Raw genomic sequence first — 22,421 nt, 5'->3', positions numbered from 1 at the left:
TTCCAGTCTTACCAACCAGCCATGGTCAGAAAATTAATTGTCGTGTCTTCTCCTTAAACTCCTGGTCTTTTAGCTCTGGAGTTTCCAAATAATCTGTTCATGGCTGCCTCCTATTTCTCATTGATATTCTGCCACATCAAAACTCCTCAGGTTCCACTTGTAAGCTCATAACACTCTTGATTCCACTGATTACTCTGATTTGTTAAATTGTCCAAAATACAATACTAAAGCACTGACGTTTGTTCCAATTAAATATTGGGAAAACCAAAGACATTATCTTCATTTTATTTCCCTAGTAATGAACACTTTCCAACTTCCTAACAGCTATTTGTTTATTGACACTGTTTGCAACTTTGACTGCAACTGACTCTGACATTTGTCTTCCAAGCACATAGCTACTCCATCACCATAACTTTCTACTTTTACCCTGCATCATTGCCCATTTCAAGGCCTTTGAGCTAATCTGCTGAAACCATCATCCATGTTCTTAAATATTATTTCCATGCTCACCTGACCCACTTCCCATTTTCAGTGCTACATAAACTTGAGGACATACAAAATTCTACTACCTGTATTCTAACTTCCAACAAGTTCCAGCAATCATCACCTCTCTGCTGATTTCTATCAGCTTCTGGATGGCAAAACCTCAATTTAAAATTTTGACTCTTGTTTTCAAATCACTGTATTGCCTCTCTCTCTTTCTCTCTAACAGCCTCCTGGCTCTTTCTGGTCTCTGATCCTTATTTTAAATGGCTCCACCTTTGATAACCATGTCTCATAGAGACCTAAGTCCTAAACTCTGAATTCCCTCCCTAAACCTCATTGATTCTTTATCTCTTTGTCCTTCTTTTAATGACCTGCAGACAACAGACCTGTTTGATCAAGCTTTTGAAACACTTTTGAATCCAGCTTCTGCATCCCAATCAATTGCCACTAATGCCATAGAATTATTACGAATAAAATGCACTGTTGTTTTGCTAATATTTTGATTTATTATTGTCATGTACTGAGGTACAGTGAAAAGTATTGTACTGCATGCTAACCAGACAAATCATACCTTAATAAGTACAACAAGGTAATAGAACAGAATGCAGAATATAGTGCTAGACCTGTAGAGAGGATGCAGTGAACGATCAACTCTAATATATGAGAGGTCTATTCATACGTTTGATAAGAGCAGGGAAGAAGCTGTTCTTAAATCTGTTGGTACATGTTTTCAAACTTTTATATCTTCTGTCCGATGGAAAAGAGTATAACTGGAGTTATATGATTATGTTGGCTGCTTTCCCGAGGCAGCACAAAGTATAGATAGAGTCAATGGATGGACGGCTGGTTTTCATGATGGACCGGGCTGCATTCACAACTCTCTAATTTCTTGCAATTTTGGGCAGAGCAGTTGCCATACCAATTTGTGATGAATCCCATAGGAAGTTTTCTATTTTTCTGTAAAAATTGGTAAGAATCATTGTGCCAAATTTCATAAGCCTTCTGAGGAAATAGAGGAATAGGTGAGCTTCCTTGACAAGATAGATCATTTGGTGATATTTACTTCTTGGAACTTGAAGCTTACAACCCCCTCCACTTCAGCAGCATTGATACAGATGGGAGTGTGTCCTCCACTCATTTCCTGAAGCCAATAACCAGCTCTTTCATTTTACTGGTGCTGGGCGAGAAACTGTTATCTTTACAGCATGCCACCTATGCTCTCTGTCTCTTTCCTGTACCCTGTCTTGTCCTTGGTTGAAATCCAACCCACTCCATTGGTGTCATCACCAAATTTAGCTCTAACTCCATTTACAAATTTGGCCACATAGTCGTGAATGTATAAGGAGTACAATAAAGGCTGAGTGCACAGCCTTACAGGGCATTGATGTGGAGGGCTTTTGTGGAGGAGGTTTTGTTCTATACTGATTATGGTCTGCAGGTCAGGAAGTGACGGATCCAGTTGCAGAAGGGGAGTTCAGAGTCCTAGGTCTCAGAGTTCAGAGATAAGTTTTGTTGGAATTATGGTGTTGAATGCAAAGCTGAAGTCAATAACTAGGAGTCCTATATAGGTCTCCTTGTTATCTACATGTTCCAGGGATGAGTATAGAGCTTGGGAGACTGCGTCTGTCATAGACCTATTTTTTAACCTTGGTGAATTGTAGCAGACTGAGGCAATCTGAAGGGTTGGAGTTGATGTGTACCATTACTAACCACTTAGAGCATTTCATAATGATGGGAATGTTAGAGCCACTGGATGGTAGTCATTAAGGCACATTGCCTGATTTTTCTTTAGGATGATACTGGTCTTCTTGAAGAAATGGGAACCTCACAGCTTAGAAAGAAGAGATTAAAGATGTTGCCCTCAAGAAGGCCAATCTAACATCTGCAGTGGTGACAGTGGGTACAGGTGCACCTGAATCTCTTCTCTTTTGTGGAATGGTCCACTCAGATAGTAACCCATTTGCATTCCCCATTCTGCCATGCTAGTTAACTACATAGCCAAACATGATCTCCTCTTTATAAATCCATGCTCATTCTTTTCGATCAACCAGTGTGTCTAACCGCTCAGTTACTGTATTTAATGATATGCTTCAGTAATTTTCAATCTCTTAGTTATTCTTCTTCCTCCTTTAAATAATGAACAACATTCACAATTTTCTTTTATTCAAAAGCACAATACCTGAATCCAGAGAGTTTACATGAGCAATTTTCTTTAACCCTTGGATGGAAACCGTCTACTTCAAGATATTTCACTGACTTAAAATGCATTTTCTTTTTTTAAAAGTTGCATTAAATGTAGTGACATTCCTACTTTGACCAGTGTTTAGATTCCACTGTGCTGATTTTTTTTCCCCTTTTTTCATGTGAAAATAAATACAAATAATTCATTTAGTATATGTTTTATTAGCAGGAGTATACTTTCCTGCATCCATTTGTAGTCGATCTATATTTGCTTTTTCATTAAAGCCCTGTGCTTTGAGTTTCAATATCCCTTGCAGATATTTTTGTTTCATTTGTACATCCCACCACTTCCTTTGTTAACCTTTTTAATAAAAGTCTCCAATTCTGGATTTTCACTTTTCATTGTATTTATTTACTTTTTTCTCTTCCTTATGTATGTACTCAAATGTCTCTCACATATATTTACATTTGGTTACAATATTTAAGGTGCTCCTTGAATGATAGATTCTCAGGGACAATGCACAGATTGTTCTGCAAATTAATTCAAGTCTGCATCAGTAAGGATGATAATTTAAAGGATCGTAATAAACGCATATTTACATGGAGTTTAATCAATGCTTCAGGGACTTTGATGTTCAAATTGCTTTTCTAAAAAGCAAAAATGTTCACTTTAATTGTTCTTTTTTTATATCCCACAATATTCTTACAATGAGTTACTTATAAAGAAGCATTGAATTGAAAATAAATCTGAATCACCACTTTAGAAGAATAAAAATATTTGTGTCTGTGATTTTGTTCTTCCCAATACGAGAAATGAGTCCAACATGAGGAATTTCTTTATTTTGCAATTTATACTTGGTGGTTGGAATAAACTTGATCTTTTAATTCTTAGCTAGAAGTAAAGCTTAAAGATGGGGTTCTTTAGCTGAGAATTAACCAGAGGTCAGGGTGGTATTTTAAACTTTTGAAAGTAAAACTGGAGTTATTGATTGCTGACTGTGAGCTACAAAGACTTTAATTCAATCAAGAAGATTTGAGGGTACTACAAACCACAGAAATAGTACAATGGTGGTTTAGAACTAAAAGGAGAGCTTCCAATTTGAAAAAAATATGCTAATTGTCAAAGCCAGCTAATTGTTTATGGTCCACGATTATTCATAAACCATTTTATGTTGGTACTTTCCATGAAATGATTAAAAAGATCTCTGATTAAGTTGGTGTGATAAATGAAAGGACAGCCAGTCTGATTTTTACTCATCAGTATCTGTAGGGATTGATACATTATTTATCCATTTGTGCAAACATTTTACATAATTTATTTATCTGTTTAAAGATTCCATATGATTTGATGGAGATGAATAACATTTTTAGTGTTGTATTAGATGAATAGTTATCTCAGGTTTGATGGAACATCCAACTTTTCAAAACTATCAATGCAAGATCAATTCTTAGGATAACATGAATTCTGATATTATAAACCAATGAATGAATTAACATAAAAAGAGATAGTCAGCAGGTCTGGCAGCATATAATGGGATAGCATGGAACAGACCCTTCGATTCAACTTGTCCATACTGACCAGGTTTCCCAAACTACACTAGTCCCATTTGCTTGTGTTTGGCTCTCACTCCTCAATCTTTCCCATTCATATACTTGTCCAATTGTCTTTTAAATGTTGTAACTGGACCTGCATCTACCACTTTCTTTGGCAGTTCATTCCACATATGAACCACCCTGTAGAAAAAGTTGCACCTCAGGTCCCTCTTAAATCTTTTTCATACCACCTTAAAATTATGCTCTCTAGTTTTGAACTCCTCCCACCATAGGGAAAGGACCATTTGTGATTTATCTTATCTGTGCCCCCCATGATCTTATAAACCCAAAAAAAGTGGAGAATAAAACAGTAATAATTTGAGTCGAATGACTCTTCTTCAGAATAAATTGTTTTTTTTTCTCAACAATGTACTTAAATGCCAATTATATTGCCTCCAGTATGGTGTTTTGACTATATGCAGATGGGCTTGAGTTTCTTCCTTCTCTGCTTTAAAGAACATTGTTTTCTGTCCATTAAAATAATTGAGTGGATATTTGAGGCTTGGAAAATAAAACCATAACCTTTTGAAACTATGTAAGAACGATACCCACAGCTTCCATTTTTGTAGTGCCTTTAGCATTGCAAAACATCCCAAGTTAGTTCAGAGAAGATAAAATAGATAAACGGTAGCAACTGATTTTAGCCAATGTTGGTAGGAATTGGCAAGATTGAATGGGACTGGCACCATTTTACATTCTATCTAAAATCAGTGCAAAATAAACTTTATGGGACCCATTCTGCCTCTGTTCTACTGAAGTGATGGAGGATGCAAAAGGTATGAAAAACACTAGGGCTTGCCTATGCTCAGACAAAAGGAAGTGCAGTAATTGGGAGGGATGATATCAGGGGCAGCATGATGGCTCAGTGGTTAGCACATTGCCGCGCAGCATGAGGGACCTTATAGAGATCTATAAAATCATTAAAGGGCATGGATAGGATAAATAGACAAAGTCCTTTCCCAGGGGTGGGGGAGTCCAGAACTAGAGGGCATAGGTTTAGAGTGAGAGGGGAAAGATATAAAAGAGACCTAAGGGGCAATGTTTTAACACAGAGGGTGGTATGTGTATGGAATGAGCTGCCAGAGAAAGTGGTGGAGGCTAGTACAATTGTAACACTTAAAAGGCATCTGGATGGGTATATGAATAGGAAGGTTTTGGAAGGATATGGACCAGGTGCTGGCAGGTAAGACTAGATTGGGTTGGGCTATCTGGTTGGCATGGATGAGTTGGATTGAAGGGTCTGTTTCTGTGCTCCATGACTCTATAGGAAATGTGGAAGAGGGAGAGACTGGCATGGACAAATAGGCACACCCATATAGGTCCCTCAGATTTTCTTAAGCTTGCTCTTCCACATGGGTCATTGTACTCCAGTTGAATGCAGTAGCTAATCTTCAACAAACCCACTCCCAAAGTAGACAGCTGTAACAATGACTGTTATAGTAATCATGCATTTTTCACGCTATTTAGGGTCACAATGCTGGTTGCTATGGTTTGCTGTCCTTGAGACTACCTTGTACAGCTACAACTCAGTTTTTATATTCTATCCCTGCACAGTAGCACTTTGGCATATCCGTTTGCTTCACACATGCACAGAAGTTCAGTAGACTGAAAAAATCTTGGAATAATGGCATTTGAGGTTTGTAAGTACACCTGTGGATTGTTGATGTTCTTTTAGTATAACTGCAATTCTTTGCCACCCAAAAACGTGAAGGAAAGATTTCTGTTGAATGATGGTAATGATGTTAAAGAGTTAAACATTGACTAGAAAGTGCACAGGAAGCATACATCATGTGAAAAGGACATTCTATATTAGAAAAGCTGTAACAGTCCTAAGATAGTTAAGCAAGAACGGTGGTTGAATTGTCTCTTGTAACTTTTTCTCTTGAAAAACCAATTTTCATGTGGCCTACTCTGTCCATTATAATTGCTGAAGTGTTCTTATTTTTTGTTTGCTTTTGATCTTTAAGGAATTTGGCAACAAGGGAAGCTTCTCATCAAGATGTGACTTTAGGGAAAGTTTGATTAAAAGAGGATGCAGTATTCACTTTATAGAAAGCCCTCAAAGCAGCATACAGATAGAAAGAAACTTACCATTGAGCAATAAGGGATCAGGATCATCGCAATCAGATGTCATTCAACTTGCACCTCAAAGGATTGCACTCACACTAAGACCAGGTAAAATCTTGTATTACATTCTCATAGAGATTCATAACTTGAAGAAAAGGAAAATTGAACTTCCAGCCTTCAGCTGAAAGGATGACACAATTTCATCTTTTTTTTAAAGACTTTAATCATGCTTTTAGGCTTTACTGTATTAAACACTACTGGAGGCCATCTATACTTAAAATGATGGAAAAGAACTTCCCCTTTCATCTTTAACATAATGGATGGAAAAAAACGTATTCACAAGTATACTTTACAATTTCCTTTGTGTAGACTGGGGAAATTTATGTGGAACTTTAGAATTAATCTTTGGCCTGGATATTTGCAGTCACTGTGTCTCAGAAGCCCTTAAAAATGACAGACTATTCTCAGTTCCAGCACAGATGACCTCATTCCCATGCTTTCCAGTTTCAGGATTGCCTTTTTAAGGGTGTGGGCTGGATCAGGTCACAAGTTTGCACCTGGCAGACCTGACCTGACTGATTTCCACTGCAGGGAATCAGTGCAATGTCCTTCTCCTTGATTTTCGTAGAGTCAGTTCAGCTTTTTAAAAAAATGCAGTTTGAGGTGTCATGACCTGTAGTCTTAATGAAGAAACGTATTGAAATGTAATTCAAAGGATCCAACTTATGCTCCCCAAACCATCTCTTATGGTCCCTCATGCTAAGGTATAGGCCCTAACAACCCCATGCAAAGCCATGACATTTACATATTCATTCACTAACTATGCACTTCATTGAACTAACAAATACTTTTGTGAAAGTAGGATATGTGAAATAACTTATTTTTCAACAGGCCACATTAAAACTCCTGACATCCCAATAATATGCTTGATTGGCATCTCTGGCTTTGCTCTGTGCTGTTCATTGCATAATGTTTATTTGTACAAGATGAAGAGATTTAAGTTCTTGCACTTTCACTTTGTAATACTTTCAAGGATCTAGATGATTGATACTTCTATTGGGTTGTGCTTAAAATTATTTTTTTTCTCAAATTGCAAAATTATCAATGCATGACCTTTTTTTTAAATCTTGTTTTCACTATGGTATTGTCACTAGTTTCATACAGTGGGAAAGGAAATGTTGTACTTCAGGATGAAAACATGAAGGGCCACAGTGGTTGTTTGAGGAGAGAGAAGTACTTTGGCATTTCTCCAGAGGCAGGCAGTGCTGTTAATATTTTCTTGACTCCCACTACCTGCCTTGAGTTTGAAAATTCAGGCAGTGACTTCTGAGAATTTAAACCTGGAACTATCTTTCATTGTGAGAGCAAACTAGCCAAATTTCCAGCCTAAGTACAAAAACTCATGATTTTGTTTATCTTTCAATCTGAGTGAATGTTCCTTCCGCATTTCTGCGTGGTGGACTGTACAGCATTTAAACTTTAGTGGTCCCTTCACTCCTGGATCCTGGCAGGCTGCCTGTTTCTGTGAGTTTCACAATTATTTAAAAGACCTGATCTCTGAGCCCATTTTCATGGCAATGTGATTCACAGGAACTGTGTATCCAGGAAAAAAACACTATCAGCTATCCTTGAGACCCCAACTCTCCTCATCTTGGAAGTAAATCAACATTTTGAAACACAACTATTTCAACCTTCCCAATAACTCCCTGGGACATTAGAGACTAGCAGTCTGATAATAATGAACATAAATACCATTATCTCCAAGTGTGAATGTATTTATAACTCTTCCCAAGCCAAGTTATGACTTTTTAAATCTTTAATAGTCACATTACCCAGAACAGTTGTTACATGGACCTTTGAATAGGTCACCTGGTTCCCTTCATTTTCACTCTGAACAAAAGGCAAGTCCTACAAAGTAACAATCTTATGAAGCTCTATGCAATGACACTTGATTCCATGCAATGATGCCAGAATACAACAAAGTTTTTTAACCGGCACCTTATGAACTGGCAAAAATTATACACCTCAGATACTGGAGGTTTTCTGTATTGTCACAATCTGTAAGATGTCCAAGTAGTCATTTAAGGGTGCAAATGAGAAAGGTCTCTGCCAGTAAATTTTATTTAAGGCAAAGTTGCATTATTATTTAAGTGATTTATGCTGTTAATAAAGTATGAGAGGAGTGTGTATATACCCTTTGCATTATATTTCTATTACTTAGTATGTTTTTACAATAATTATGTGGACCTCTTGATCAACTGGTACACTCCTGGTTCCATAGGTTCTGGTTAATAAAATGTTTGCTGTATTTGGAATTGAAAGCTCGGTCTGTGGAAGATCAGTGTTACATTGTATCACCCAAACTGCTTTGTGATTTGTCTTTACCGTTTCTAGATAGATAAAACTTCTATCACAGTCTTATTTATTCTTATTATGAAGTATATGTTTTTGAACATTGCAGAAGATCGAAAGCAAGATAATAAAAAAAAATAAGACTGTAAACTGCTCATGAACTATAAGCTTTTGCTGTGGAAGGAATGAAAGAAGGTCATCAAGTTGAAAATATTTAACTTTTTTATGTGTCATGTAATTACAGTGGAAGTTAGACCTTGAGGTTGGATCATGGGAGCCTCTTAAAATATTTATAACTTGTGCATTAGACTCATCCTATTTTGTTTGCGCATAGTCTCCAATGATCACTATACTAGAAAGCTGTCTTAACTATGTTAAACTAAATCAAATATATTTAAAAATTGCTTTAGTTGCTGCTGAATATTCAACAGGTTAAAACAATGTGGAATCAAAACTGTTGAAACAACAGTGCAAAAAATCTTAGTTTAACAAATTTACAGAGTCATAGAGATGTACAGTACAGAAACAGACCCTTCAGTCCAACCCATCCATGCTGTCCAGGTATCCCAACCCAATCTAGTCCCAGCTTCCAGCATCTGGCCCATATCCCTTCAAACCCTTCCTATTCATATACCCATCTAGATGTCTTTTAAATGTTGCAATTGTACCGGCCTCCACCACATCCTCTGGCAGCTCATTCCATACGTGTACCACCCTCTGCATGAAAAAGTTGCCCCTTAGGTCTCTTTTATATCTTCCCCCTCTCCCCCTAAACCTATGCCCTCTAGTTCTGGACTCCCTGACCCCAGGAAAAAGACTTTGTCCATTTATCATATCCATGCCCCTCATGATTTTATAAACCTGTCTAATGTCACCCTCAGCCTCCGACGCTCCAGGGAAAACAGCCCCAGCCTATTCTACCTCTCCCTATAGCTCACATCCTCCAACCCTGGAAACATGCTTGTAAATCTTTTCTGAACCCTTTCAAGTTTTGCAATATCTTTCTGATAGGAAGGAAACCAGAATTGCACACAATATTCCAACAGTGGCCTAACTAATGTCCTGTACAGTCGCAACATGATCTCCCAACTCCTGTACTCAATACTTTGACCAATAAAGAAAGCATACCTAACGCTGCCTTCACTATCCTATCTATCAGTGACTCCACTTTCAAGGAGCTATGAACCTGCACTCCAAAGTCTCTTTGTTCGGCAACACTCCCTAGGACCTTACCATTAAGTGTATAAGTCCTACTAACATTTGCTTTCCCAAAATGCAGCACCTCGCATTCATCTAAGTTAAACTCCATCTGCCACTTCTCAGCCCATTGGCCCATCTGTTCATGATCCAGTAGTAATCTGAGGTAACCATCTTCGCTGTCCAATTTTGATGTCATCTGCAAACTTACTAACTGTACCTCTAATTATCACATCCAAATCATTTATATAAATGACGAAGCGTAGTGGACCCAGCACCGATCCTTGTGGCACTCCACTGGTCACAGGCCTCCCGTCTGAAAAACAACCCTCCGCCACCACCCTCTGTCTTCTACCTTTGAGCCAGTTCTATATCCAAATGGCTAGTTGTCCCTGTATTCCTTCAGATCTTGCTCACCAGTCTCCCATGAGGAACCTTGTCGAGTGCCTGAATTATATTTAAAGTAGCTTCTTTGAATCTGGGGTTTTGACAGAGCAGTTTCTCTGTTCAGTGTCAACTGTCAATTCTCCAAATATCTACAGAGCTGCACCAGTTAATTAACTACTGCTAAAATTATTTTAGTGTTCTTTTTTAATATTAACATTTTTGTTTGTAGGAATACATTTTTACATATTTCCAGTAAAATATAGTTTGTTCCAGACTAGAACATTTCAATTGTCGCTGCCAATTAGAGTATTCAATAACCCTAATTCATGACGGTTCAAATCAAGTGTCATTTGTAGTAGTATTGCAGATTCCAATTTGGTATTTAACAAAATTCAAATTATGGTTGACGTTTAGTTGTCAGCCATCATCAACTAGTGTACCCACCATGACCACTACCAATCAGAGTCCACTTGCCAACTGATCACACTCCACTCATAATACTGTCTTCAAGTTTTCGCATTTTTTTCAAATTGCTCTGAGTGCAAGACAAAACAATATCTGTCACTAATACTCATATATAAAATGCATTGAATGTTTTGAGTATGAGACATTAACAGGAGATTGACTAATACCAATGAAACCGACAAATGCAAACATAAATGTGGATGCATGTCTGGTGCTCTCCTGCTGAAAATTCTGTTCTTCCATCATCTTTTTTCATGAAAAGAAATTTCCCACGCACACTTACATACGTCTATATTTTCTCTTTTGTCCCTGAGCCTAAAAAATACTTTTGCAGTTCCTTGCGTGTACCTAATGGTGTTCATTTTTGTGGAGGTCATTATCCTTCCACTGATTTGATGGATTGATCACAACTACATGGCCAAACCTAATCCATAGCCAGTTAAGAGAATCGCACATCTGGGAATTGAATTAGGGTCAGGATGAGTATATTATTTGTTCACTGGATGCCAGTATTCCCCATCCCTCCATATGCGAACCATCCTCTGTGTGAAAGTAGATGCCCCTCAGGTCCCTCTTAAATCTTTCCCCTCTCATCTTAAAAATATGCCCCCTAGTTTTGAACTCCCCCACCTGAGGAAAAAAAGGCCTTCGCTATTCTCCTTATCGGTGCCCCTCATGATTTTATAAACATCTGTTAGGTCACCCCTCAGCCTCCTACACTCAAGTGATAAAGGTCCCAGCCTATCCTTGATATTCAAACCCTCCAGTCCCAGCAATATTCTGGTAAATCATTTCTGAACTCTCTATAATTTAATAATATCCTTCCTATAGTAGATCAACTAAAACTGCACATAGTACTCCAAAAGTGGCCTCACCAATGTCCTGTACAACCTCAACATGACATCTCAACTTGCATACTCAATGCTGTAAGCAATGAAGGCAAGTATGCTAAGTGTCTCTTGACCACCCTGTCAACCTGAGATGCAACTTTCAAAAAACCATATACCTGAACCCCTCGGTCTCTCTGTTTAATAACACTATCCAGGCCCCTATCATTAACTCTCTAAATCCTGCCCTTTTTTTGTTGTACCAAAATGCAATATCTCGCATTTATCCAATTTAAACTCCATCTACCACTCTTTAGCCCATTGGCCCAATTATCCCTTTGTAATCTTAGATAACCTTCCTCACTGTTGACTAGACCAACAATTTTGCTGTTGTCTGCAAACTTATTAACCATGCCTCCTAAATTCTCATCCAAATAATTTATATAAATGATAAACAAAAGTCACACGCACATACATAGATGTACATTTTCTCTTTTCTCCCTGAGCCTAAACAGTAAGAACATCTGAATTTTTTGCAATTCCTTGTGTACCTAATGGTGTTCATATATATTTGTGGAGGTCATTATCCTTCCACTGATTTGATGGATTGATCATAACTACATGGCCAAACCTAATCCACAGCCAGTTAAGAGAATCCCACTGATCCCTGCAGAACATTGCTCGTCACAGGCCTACAGTCTTGAGGAAAAGCTCTCCATTATCACCCTCTGTCTCCTACCATCTCGCCAATTTTGTATCTAGTTGGCAAACGCTCCCTGAATCCCACGTGATCTAACTTTACTCATTAGTCTATCATGCAAAACCTTTCCAAAGGCTTTACTACAGTCCATGTAGACAATGTCTACCTCTCTGCCCTTGTCAATCTTTATGGTTATATCTTCAAAAAAACTCAATCAAGTTTGTGAGACATGGTTTCCTCCACACAAAGCCATGCTGACGATCCCAAATCAGCCCTTGACTGTTCAAATGCACATAAATCCTATCTCTCAGGATCACCTCCAGCAACTTAGCCATCTCTGATTCAGACTCACATGTCTGTAGATCCCAGGCTTCTCCTCACAATTTTTCTCAAATAAAGGCAAAACATTAGCCCCTCCAGCCCTAAGAACTACCCATCATGTTGTTGGGGAGAGAGTTCCAGGATTTGGAACCAACAACAGTGAAGGAACCGTGATATATTCAAGTCAAGATTTAAACATTAGGTGTCAAGGTGCTTAGAATTAATTGACTCATGGCATAATTGAATATTTTATTCAGCAATTCTAACTGCTTGCTCAACTGGTTTGGTTCAGCATTCTATCAAAAGGTCACCAGCTCTTAACATAACTAAAACATTTTTAAACAGCTGTGAAATGCTGAACGGTGCTAATATCTGTCATAATTCTGATTAACAATTAATCAGCCTCTTGCAGTAGAAATTTAACAAACATCACTGTTCAATTTTCTATTGATCAGACCTCATTTGTTGAAGAAAGTAAATTTAGAATCTGCCACATTGCTCTCATAATAAAACATTGAAGTGACAGTATGTTAATTTTTTCATTCAACAGAATTATTAGTAACTGTTACCCTTCTGGAAGAAGTGACATAAGGATAAATTAAGTAAAGCATATTTGCTGTCAATTCCATCAAGCATAAAAACTAACAAACTGTTGTTTCTATCACATTACATAGACCATGAGACAACATTTCGTATGCAAGTACGGCAGGTGGAGGATTACCCTGTGGATTTGTACTATCTTATGGATCTTTCCCTCTCCATGAAAGATGATTTAGACAACATCCGTGTGCTGGGTACAACATTATCCCGAGAGATGGCAAAGCTCACCAGCAACTTTCGTCTGGGCTTTGGAACATTTGTTGACAAGCCAACATCACCATTTTCTTACACAGGACCGAAATACCAGAACAACCCATGTGTAGGGTGAGTGATTTTTCAGTGACTTGCTAAATATCCTATTACAACAAAGGGATCCCTGGTAGCATTCAAGGGTAACATTTTCCACTAATTTATTTCTGAGAGTATATACTGAGCAGTTAAATCACGGACTTCTTAAATTATGTATTAATCACTCAATATTCTGGAAAAGCAATTTGTAGCTGATGCTTTTCAATTAATTGTCTAGTTCATAAATTTTCAGTGGTTTGCATTATAATCTTATAATTTAAAAATAACCTGAAATGCTGCATTATTCCTGTAAAATTGAGGCTGTGAATGAAAACATTGTGGCTGGATAACAATTAAAGTTTAGATAAATGTAACAAGGCAAGTTCATACACTCACTAAATCTGCTCCACACTCTGCTAATGAGGATAACAAAATGAAATATTTTTGTCTTGTTTGAACTTGTCCTTTCATTCAATCATTATGCGCAGAGATTAAAAATGATTTGCACTGTCAGAAATCATGCCCTAACTTGACACATTGAGCATTTAGGAGTTTGAAGAAATGCCAACTGACACACAATTGAAACAGAAGCATCTGTGGTTCGTTCACATGTATCAGTTTGGTAATTCTGAGAGTGAAATAGAATTAAGGTTTGCTTAATATAAGCTTTTAATTTCATGTCACCTTGCCCTTTACTTGATTATTTATGTTGTTTTAAGTCTTTTTGCACAAGAAAAGGGTTTCAAATATCTTGAAACACTCTAAAAGTGTTAACAATCCAGGTATTTCATAATTGGTAAGGGTAAATGAAAAATAAATAACTTGGATTTTTCTAGTATTTTTCATGTGTCTAAGGCCATTTATGAACAAGTGATTAGACTTGGTCTAGAGAATGTGAATATTTATTATTTTCTGTACATGAGTATGTTTATTACATTTCTGTAACTTAGTTATTACTTTAATTCTCAAACTAAATTGCTAGTTAAATCTGAGGTCAAGGTCTGTGTGATGTCATTCTGCAGTTTCTCAAATGTGAGAGGAAGAGCCACTGTTGACATGGGATATAACTAGGAGCTAGAACCAACAAAAATTTGTTTTCTGGCAACCTAACAATCGGGCTGGATGTGAATTGTTCATTAAAATGAAGAACATTCAGGCTCCCTTCCAAAAGTCGTCTGAAACACCTGAACCTAAAATATACTGAAACTTTAAAAAATTGGAAAACACAATCTTACCTTTCTGTGAGGGACTTTATGCCATTATTTCATCTCTTGGAAATATTTTTCAGTATTCTTCTGTGGTCTGGTCTATAAAGCTTGATCATGCAGAGTTCCTTAACAGCATCTAAATTTTGATCTTTTATTAATTGTCTTTGGAAGATCTGAACCACTATTTTCAATTAGCAATGATGCAATATGCAATGCTGCTACTTGTAAAGACTTGTGAAGCCAGACTTCATTGCACACTTTTCAGCTGAGTCTTTTTTTCTGGCTGAAGTAGCAATGAGTCAGTATAGCCATCCCTGCTTGATGAGTATAAAGGATGAGAAAAGAAGGCACACTCTTTGTTATGACATTAGCTTCTGTATTTATATAAAATGTTGTGAACAGTTTTAATAGTTTTTTCAGTGAGTGGGTGAGAATGTGCATGAGTCAGTTGAGGATGGGAGGGAGAGTGGTGTGTGGCTGAGGGAGTGAGTGGGCAGACAAGTGGATGGTGGGGATGGTAGTCAGGTTGGGTGAGTTCAAGGTTGCTGATGTAGCAGTGTGGAGGGGATAGTCTGGTATAGGTATTGTTGGGTAAAGAGACAGTTGTGTTTGATAGATGGGAGTGAAAGTGGTATGGGAGTAGATGGGTGCATCAGTTGTGGTACTCAATTCAGAGATACTTTTTGCTGAGTTAGACCAGTATTAATATTTTCTGTGTAATAGTTAAGTTGGCACACCTGGTTCGAGTCTCTGACTCTCAGCTCATTATTGGAGACTTCTGTTTAGGTTCTGATCAGTACAAATAAGATTTGTGTGTGCATCAGGACTCCTGCAGGTATTGTCACACACTGAAAAATTTTGGCTTAGAGTTTGACACTACAGTTCTGGAAGATCTGTGCCTGTCTTTCTTGGTTGAAAAATGTAATGCTGGAAAAGTAATGCTACTTCAGCCAGAAATCTGCTGTGCTTTTCCAGCGCCACACTTTTCGACTCTGATCTCCAGCATCTGCAGTCCTCACCTTCTCTTATCTTTCTTGACACTTATAAGATCTCAGCAATTTAAGTATCATTACATGAAACATTTTCTCATTACTTTCTGATTACTGTAATATAATACATGAGAAAATTGAAATATAAAAACTAGTTTTTAAGTTGGTTCCAACTAAGTTTGCAGTTTAAGCATCCTGCTTGATAGCACAAAATGGCAATAGTAGAACAGCAACCTGTTATGCATTCTACTGATTTTCTTCATTGACTTCAATGTTGAATGTAAAATTGTTTGCCAATTTATTAGTATTCATTTTGCACTCCCACCCAATGACATTTCTGATTTTATATTTATAACAACAACAGATTTCCCAAATGCCTGCACCACCCAAATCATAAAATATACCATTTAATGATGTTTGGAGCATGTATTACAAATTTCCTGAAGGAAACTGGACAAGAATGGTAAATTCCAAGGGAGTGTTGCTGAACAAAGAGACCTTGGAGTGCAGGTTCATAGCTCCTTGAAAGTGGAGTCGCAGGTTGATAGGATAGTGAAGAAGGCATTTGGTCTGCATTCCTTTATTGGTCAGAGTATTGAAAACAGGAGTTGGGAGGTCATGTTGCGGCTGTACAGGACATTGGTTAGGCCACTGTTAGAATATTGCGTGCAATTCTGGTCTCCTTCCTATCGGAAAGATGTTGTGAAACTTGAAAGGGTTCAGAAAAGATTTACAAGGATGTTGCCAGGGTTAGAGGATTTGAGCTACAGGGAGAGGCTGAACAGGCTGGGGCTGTTTTCCCTGGAGCGTCGGAGGCTAAAGGGTGACCTTATAGAGGTTTACAAAATTATGAGGGGCATGGATAGGATAAATAGACAAAGTCTTTTAGGGTGAGAGGGGAAAGATATAAAAGAGACCTAAGGGGCAACGTTTTCACGCAGAGGGTGGTACGTGTATGGAATGAGCTGCCAGAGGATGTGGTGGAGGCTGGTACAATTGCAACATTTAAGAGGCATTTGGATGGGTATATGAATAGGATGGGTTTGGAGGGATATGAGCCAGGTGCTGGCAGGTGGGACTAGATTGGATTGGGATATCTGGTTGGCATGGATGGGTTGGACCGAAGGATCCGCTTCCACGCTGGACATCTCTATGACTCTAAGAAGTTAACAGTAAGGAGACTATATAAATATATTTTACAATAAATTCAGAGTCCAAGTTTTGCTCCTTGGGTATACCTGTATGTAACTTTGATGTTTTAGGAGTGTAGGCTTTAATAGTCGGGTCGTTTTGTGACCTGTATGTTCCACTTTTCTAAATTAATCAAATGTCATTATTCCAAATTGATCTCTCTATAATGGTTGTGACAAAGATATGATACCAAAGAAAGCATAAGCACAAAAATGAACTGAACTGTGTTATTACTACATTGTTGAGAAGTGGCTTCATCAGTAGTATAAGTAATACTTCTCGTAAGCTTATTCAGATCTTCTACTACTCATTTTTCTTATGATCTTACTACCTGTCCAGGGGCAAGATATATATTTGGCCACAAAATGTGAGAATTAATTTCACATTAAAATTCATATTGCAGGAAATAGGGAATAGATTATTCTGCAACTTTTTTTTACACCAGCCATGTTTCTTGCAGAGTGACTAATAATTCCAAGTGTCCTGCAGAGTATCTTTGTATACACTTTGTTCTTGGGCAACTATTTTTGATACTAGAAATAGCATGATATGGTCTTTAAAATGTGGAGCAGTCATTTAAAAGTGGTTGGATATAGTCACTTTGGGTTTGTGTTTCCTAAATCATTTTGAGTTTAGTAATGTGTGGTTTATTAGACTAATGCATTGTGTTCCTGATGAAGGGCTTTTGCCCGAAATGTCAATTTTCCTGCACCTCTGATGCTGCCTGACCTGCTGTGCTTTTCCAGCACCATTCTAATCTTGACTTTAATCCATTGTGTAGTCATCTTGGAAATCCATAGTCTGACGACCAAGAATGATCAAAGCTTTTGGTAAGTAACAACTCTTTCCACATGTGATATTGAATTCATTTTTTCAGATATCATGGAGAACTTTGGAAATACCTACTGATCAAAGTTCCATGGGCTTCTGCTTGTGAGTTTGTAGGCAGGGCTATTTGTTGAATTACCTCAGTGACCTCCCTGTTGCCCTCCTATCTGCCCACAACCTATCCTCAATTTTGTGGATTGTGGTGGTGGCGGAGGAAGATGCGGGCCATACCTAGGATGGCCCAACTACCCATGTCCCAGTAGAGTTCCTTAAGGGGCCAGTTAAACAATGTTGATTCCCATCCCACCCTCTCCATCAAGAATCCCATAAACCTGTAAATCCCCTCATTCGAGAGATGACTTGAAGGTCACCACACCTCAGGGGAGAGGAGAAATTGAGAAGAAGAGTCCTCTGTCATAACCTTAGCTAGTGCATAAATTGAGCCCACACTGTGGCATCACTCTGCTTTGCAAACTAACCACCTAAGCTAACAGAGTCCCTGTCTCCCCTTCCTGAGGAAATGTGTGCCCAATAAGCACATTCTTGAGCAAATTAGGGATATTTGTGTTAAACTGTATCGTTCTTTTGTTCAAACATTTTCTTTCAAGTCCAATTAATATCTAGTCCAAAACTCAGTTACAAATAGAGCCTTGAGTGATTTTTCTTTATCTATAGGTCAAGCTGTAAACTCTATTAAAACTGTTGATGGAAGACATCAACTGGCCCAACAGAAATGATCAGAAGTGTAACAGCAGGTAGACCACTTTTTGGAACTTTTTTTTACTCTTTAAACAGAAGGTAGGGTTGTTTACATCTTCGAAGATCAGTTCTGTCAGGTACACCACTTTTTTTTCTGGTCTAAAAAGTAACATCTTGCAAAAGGTGCTGAAACCCAGCCTATATCTGCTGTGCTGAGCTGGCAGCCCAAATAATCAGTAGACAATGTGGTTAGTGCTATAATTATACCATTTTTATTAAAGGTCAAACATGAAGTCATTATGAGTTGAGTTGTAAATGTGCTGGTCCTAGTGATCTGATGATAAAGATAGATGGTTCACAACTGAAGTTTACCAATAACTGGTAGAAAAGTATAATTGAATTAATATATTGAAAGAAATTAAATGTCATAGTTGACGTGTGCTTTTTCAACAGAATGTCATGAGTCTTTGAGATAATTATCACGATTCTTATAGTGACTGTAAAATACTCTATTGGACCAAAGTTAACCAATTGTGGGTACAAAATCAGAATATTTTACATTTACGTTAGGATTGAGGATCTCCAGTTATAAAGTTATTTTCTTGGTTTTACCCTATTAGTCCTTTGCTGCCACTCACTGGTTTGTGTTGTATGTGTATGAAGAATTGGAAGTATTACTAATTCACTCTGGTGTGAATTTGAGTATAGCTTTATCTCTACTAACTGCTACCTTAATACTGTCATAATATATGTTAATGAGTTTCCTGACACAGCGGAAAGATGGGCAGAGACCAGTTATGGCTGGTCTATCGTTTCGCTTTACTCAGCTCCTACACAGTAGCATCCAGTGGAGTGACTATTTATATATAAGTCGAGCCAAGCCAATCAGGCAGTTGTGACAAAATAACAAACCGAAGAAAGTGTAAAGAGAAAGAGACAATGAGAGCTTGAGCTATGGGTGACATGCAAAATGAGAAGCAGCTAGAATAAAATTAACGTAGAAAGCAAAGCAGAAGAGGAAGCAGACGAGCCTAGTAATGGGAGGAAAATTGAGAGTTTTGGGACAATGGGAATTTAAGGTACGAAGGATGGGTATGAGTGACCGATATGGGAGCATCTCCTAAGACAGACATATGATTGGTCAGTTATTTCCATCAGTAGTGTTCCATTTCCCTTTTCCTTCGTAATTCCGTCTATCACCCACTCTAAAAATTCTCTCTGTATGTTTGCTGAATCCAATATAACATTACAAAATGAACAGAAGATTTACGTCCAGGCAAAAAATTTTCAAACTTATAATAATATAAAAAGTATGTTTGTCTGTATGCTTGATTTATTTACAGTTCTTGTTTCCAGCTGGTCATTTCAGAGATTACCAAAGGTATAGCAAGGAAGTACTTAATCACGTAGGAAGAATAGGGAAGTTTTTTTTAAAAGACTGCAGCACAGTACTATAAGAAAGGGGCACGACATTTGATGGATAAACCTCAAATATTTGTTGAAACAGTGGCTGAGTTTCCTAGGCTGAGGAGACCGTGGCTGACCTATTTTATAATTTATTTTCCTCCACTTTCTGCTCAACAAGACTTGGCTTGGCTAGATTGACAAGCTGCTAAGCAGGGAAAAGAATAGTTGAATGTTGCATCTTGGAAGCAGGAGTTACTGGGAAACATTTGAAGGTATATGGGTGTAGAGTGGCCAGGAAACATCACAGATTGTGCACAAGCAATTGGGGGGAGAGAACCAAGAGCATCTTGTAAGTTATGTCCTGATAGCGTGGGAAGTCCGGCTACACCAAGTGGACTTCAATGTTTAAAGAAAACCACTCACCACCTTCTCGTGGCCACTAGGGATTGGCAATAAGTGCTGGCCCAACAAGTGAAACCCAGAACCCATGAGCAGTTTTCTTTTTAGAAATTGCAGCTGTTGCCAATTATGGCAAAAGAATTGTTTTAAGGGACGAGGTAGATCTTCCTCTTGGCCTACAATCTAATCAACATTTACCGGTCTGAAATAACATGCCATTGTCACCAACAAGGAAGCAAGCCAGTTTAATCCCACTTCCCAGCTCTCTTTCCATAGCTCAGTAGACTATGGCGTTTCAAGAGTATCTAAGTTTTGTTTAAAATGTGAAGATTTTTGTCTGCATCATACTTTTCTTTCCAGGCAGTGACTTCCAGATTCTCTATCACCCTCTGGTTTAAAAGAAATGTCTCCCCAGGCACCCTCTAATGCTTCTATTAATTATGGAATGTTTATGTCCCTGATTATTACCCTCTCTGCTTGTTAAGAAAATGCCACCATATGTAATCATCTCATAATATAACATGTAATTTAAATCCCCGCCCCCCCAAAAAAAAATTAGATTTATGTTTGGCTAGACATTTTGTCAGTTTCCACAGTGAATACTCTTGAAAATCCTTGAATTTGCTTCCAGGTATTCATTTACAACAACATACTTGAATTATACAAATCAGATATATGTTTAAATATTCATATCAATGCAGCTGCACTGTTGTGTGCCATAATCCTATTGTATCCACTAATTTCGATAAGCTGAGTAAAGCAGCTCATTCAGATGTTATTTTCAGTTGAAATCTGACATTTTTTTTTTAATCAATGTGGTGTCATGGGCTGAATTTTATCAGATATTGGCTGTCAAGTTTAGTGGTTCTATGGAGGGTTTCTCCTCTTGAAACCTTACAAGAGTTCTCCCTTACCTTCCTAAACCTGCTTCATAACCTATGTGCCAGGCCTGTCAGGCACCCTGCTTGTTGTATTCTCCCACTCATTTGTAGGTGGCAATATTCTACTGCTAGAACTTCCCAGGATTCCCAGTAGCAGCACCATCTTTAAAATGCACCCAAACACGCACCCAGTGAAGAGCTGGCAGTTCAGAGCTCCCCTGCAAAGTTTGTGTGAATTGCCCCAAACATGTAGCGCAGAGAGAAATTGACCCTTTATTTGCCAAAAGGGACCTAGTGGATATGCTGGTCCAGAGGAGAACCATTCTGTTCTCTCCGGATAAGCCAAGAAGTCCATGTCACTAGACATTGTCACCTTGGTTTGAGATTGCCATATGGGTCAGTGGTGTTTCTATAGTCTAGAGGAACACCCAAAAATGCTGTAAGTAGGTCTCTAAAGCACTTACACAGAATGGCCCATGCACTACCTACTCACTCAGCTCTGGACACCTCACCACAAGTATTACTGCTATGCTGAATGAACATGCAGCGCATTCTATCGACATGCTGACGCAGTGAGTTCTGGTTTCAAAACTCACAAGTGCATGGACCTCAGAGCTGCATGTATTTTAGAAAACGAATATGAGGGAGTATTTCTCAACATCTTTTGTACAACACCTTCAGCAATAACAGCTGTATCAGCTACTTCTACCTCACTCCATCCTTACCTTTGTCTCAGGAAAGAGCGGCCCACAATAGGGGAAAAAGAGCCAAGCCAAATAGTGGGGTGCCTGACATTTGGCTTTTTCTCTCCTCTGATGAGAGGATCATGACCCCTACAGTGCCATGTGACTAACTCACTATTCTCAAGCCCTTGGGCTGATATCGGAGGTTGTTCTTTGACATGCGGTGAAGGGAACTTGGCCTGAAGGGCATTTTCCTTGATTTAATTCAGGATTACTCCCACTCCTGACTTTTGAGACATGGTTATTTATTTGTTGCATGTTTGCCACATTATGTTGGTGACACATGATGAAGGTGTGAGATTGTGCAGAACCTGGCTGTATCAGCAACATGTTTGCCCTCTTGTTGGGCTACTGACTAGTATGTCGAGAGTGTGGTGCTAGAAAAGCACACGAGGTCAGGCTGCATCCGAGGAGCAGGAGAATCGACTTTTCAGGCATAAACCTTTCATCAGGAATCCTGATGAAGGGCTTATGCCCGAAAAGTCGATTCTCCTGCTCCTTGGGTGCTGCCTGACCTGGTGCGCTTTTCCAGCGCCCCACACTCTACTCTGGTCTCCAGCATCTACAGTCCTCACTTTCTCCTACCGACAACAATGACAAACTGCCTTTGCT

At 38.4% G+C, this 22,421-nt stretch overlaps 1 protein-coding gene across 6 annotated transcripts in view; it reads left to right on the top strand.

The window, feature by feature from the left end:
• Positions 1 to 22,421, top strand: part of itgb5 (integrin, beta 5) — a 142,056-nt gene that overhangs the window by 3,472 nt on the left and 116,163 nt on the right. For 4 of the 6 annotated variants that reach the window (XR_015757708.1, XM_087989118.1, XM_087989119.1 and 1 more), the window contains 2 exons: positions 6,228 to 6,435; positions 13,251 to 13,500. Coding sequence is in view for 5 of the 6 variants with exons in the window: in XM_087989118.1 (XP_087845244.1) it covers positions 6,228 to 6,435; positions 13,251 to 13,500 (458 nt within the window). In the remaining variant the exon portion in view is untranslated. The remainder of the gene's footprint in view (positions 1 to 6,227; positions 6,436 to 13,250; positions 13,501 to 22,421) is intronic. The other 2 variants (XM_043693954.2, XM_043693955.2) reach the window with 1 other exon arrangement.

Source organism: Chiloscyllium plagiosum, unplaced genomic scaffold, assembly GCF_037043375.1.
Source record: "Chiloscyllium plagiosum isolate Xiang-an unplaced genomic scaffold, Cpla_swu_hap1 HiC_scaffold_7, whole genome shotgun sequence".
Taxonomy (NCBI): Eukaryota; Metazoa; Chordata; class Chondrichthyes; order Orectolobiformes; family Hemiscylliidae; genus Chiloscyllium; species Chiloscyllium plagiosum.
The sequence above is the reverse complement of the archived record's forward strand: the minus strand, read 5'-3'. Positions and strand labels throughout refer to the sequence as shown.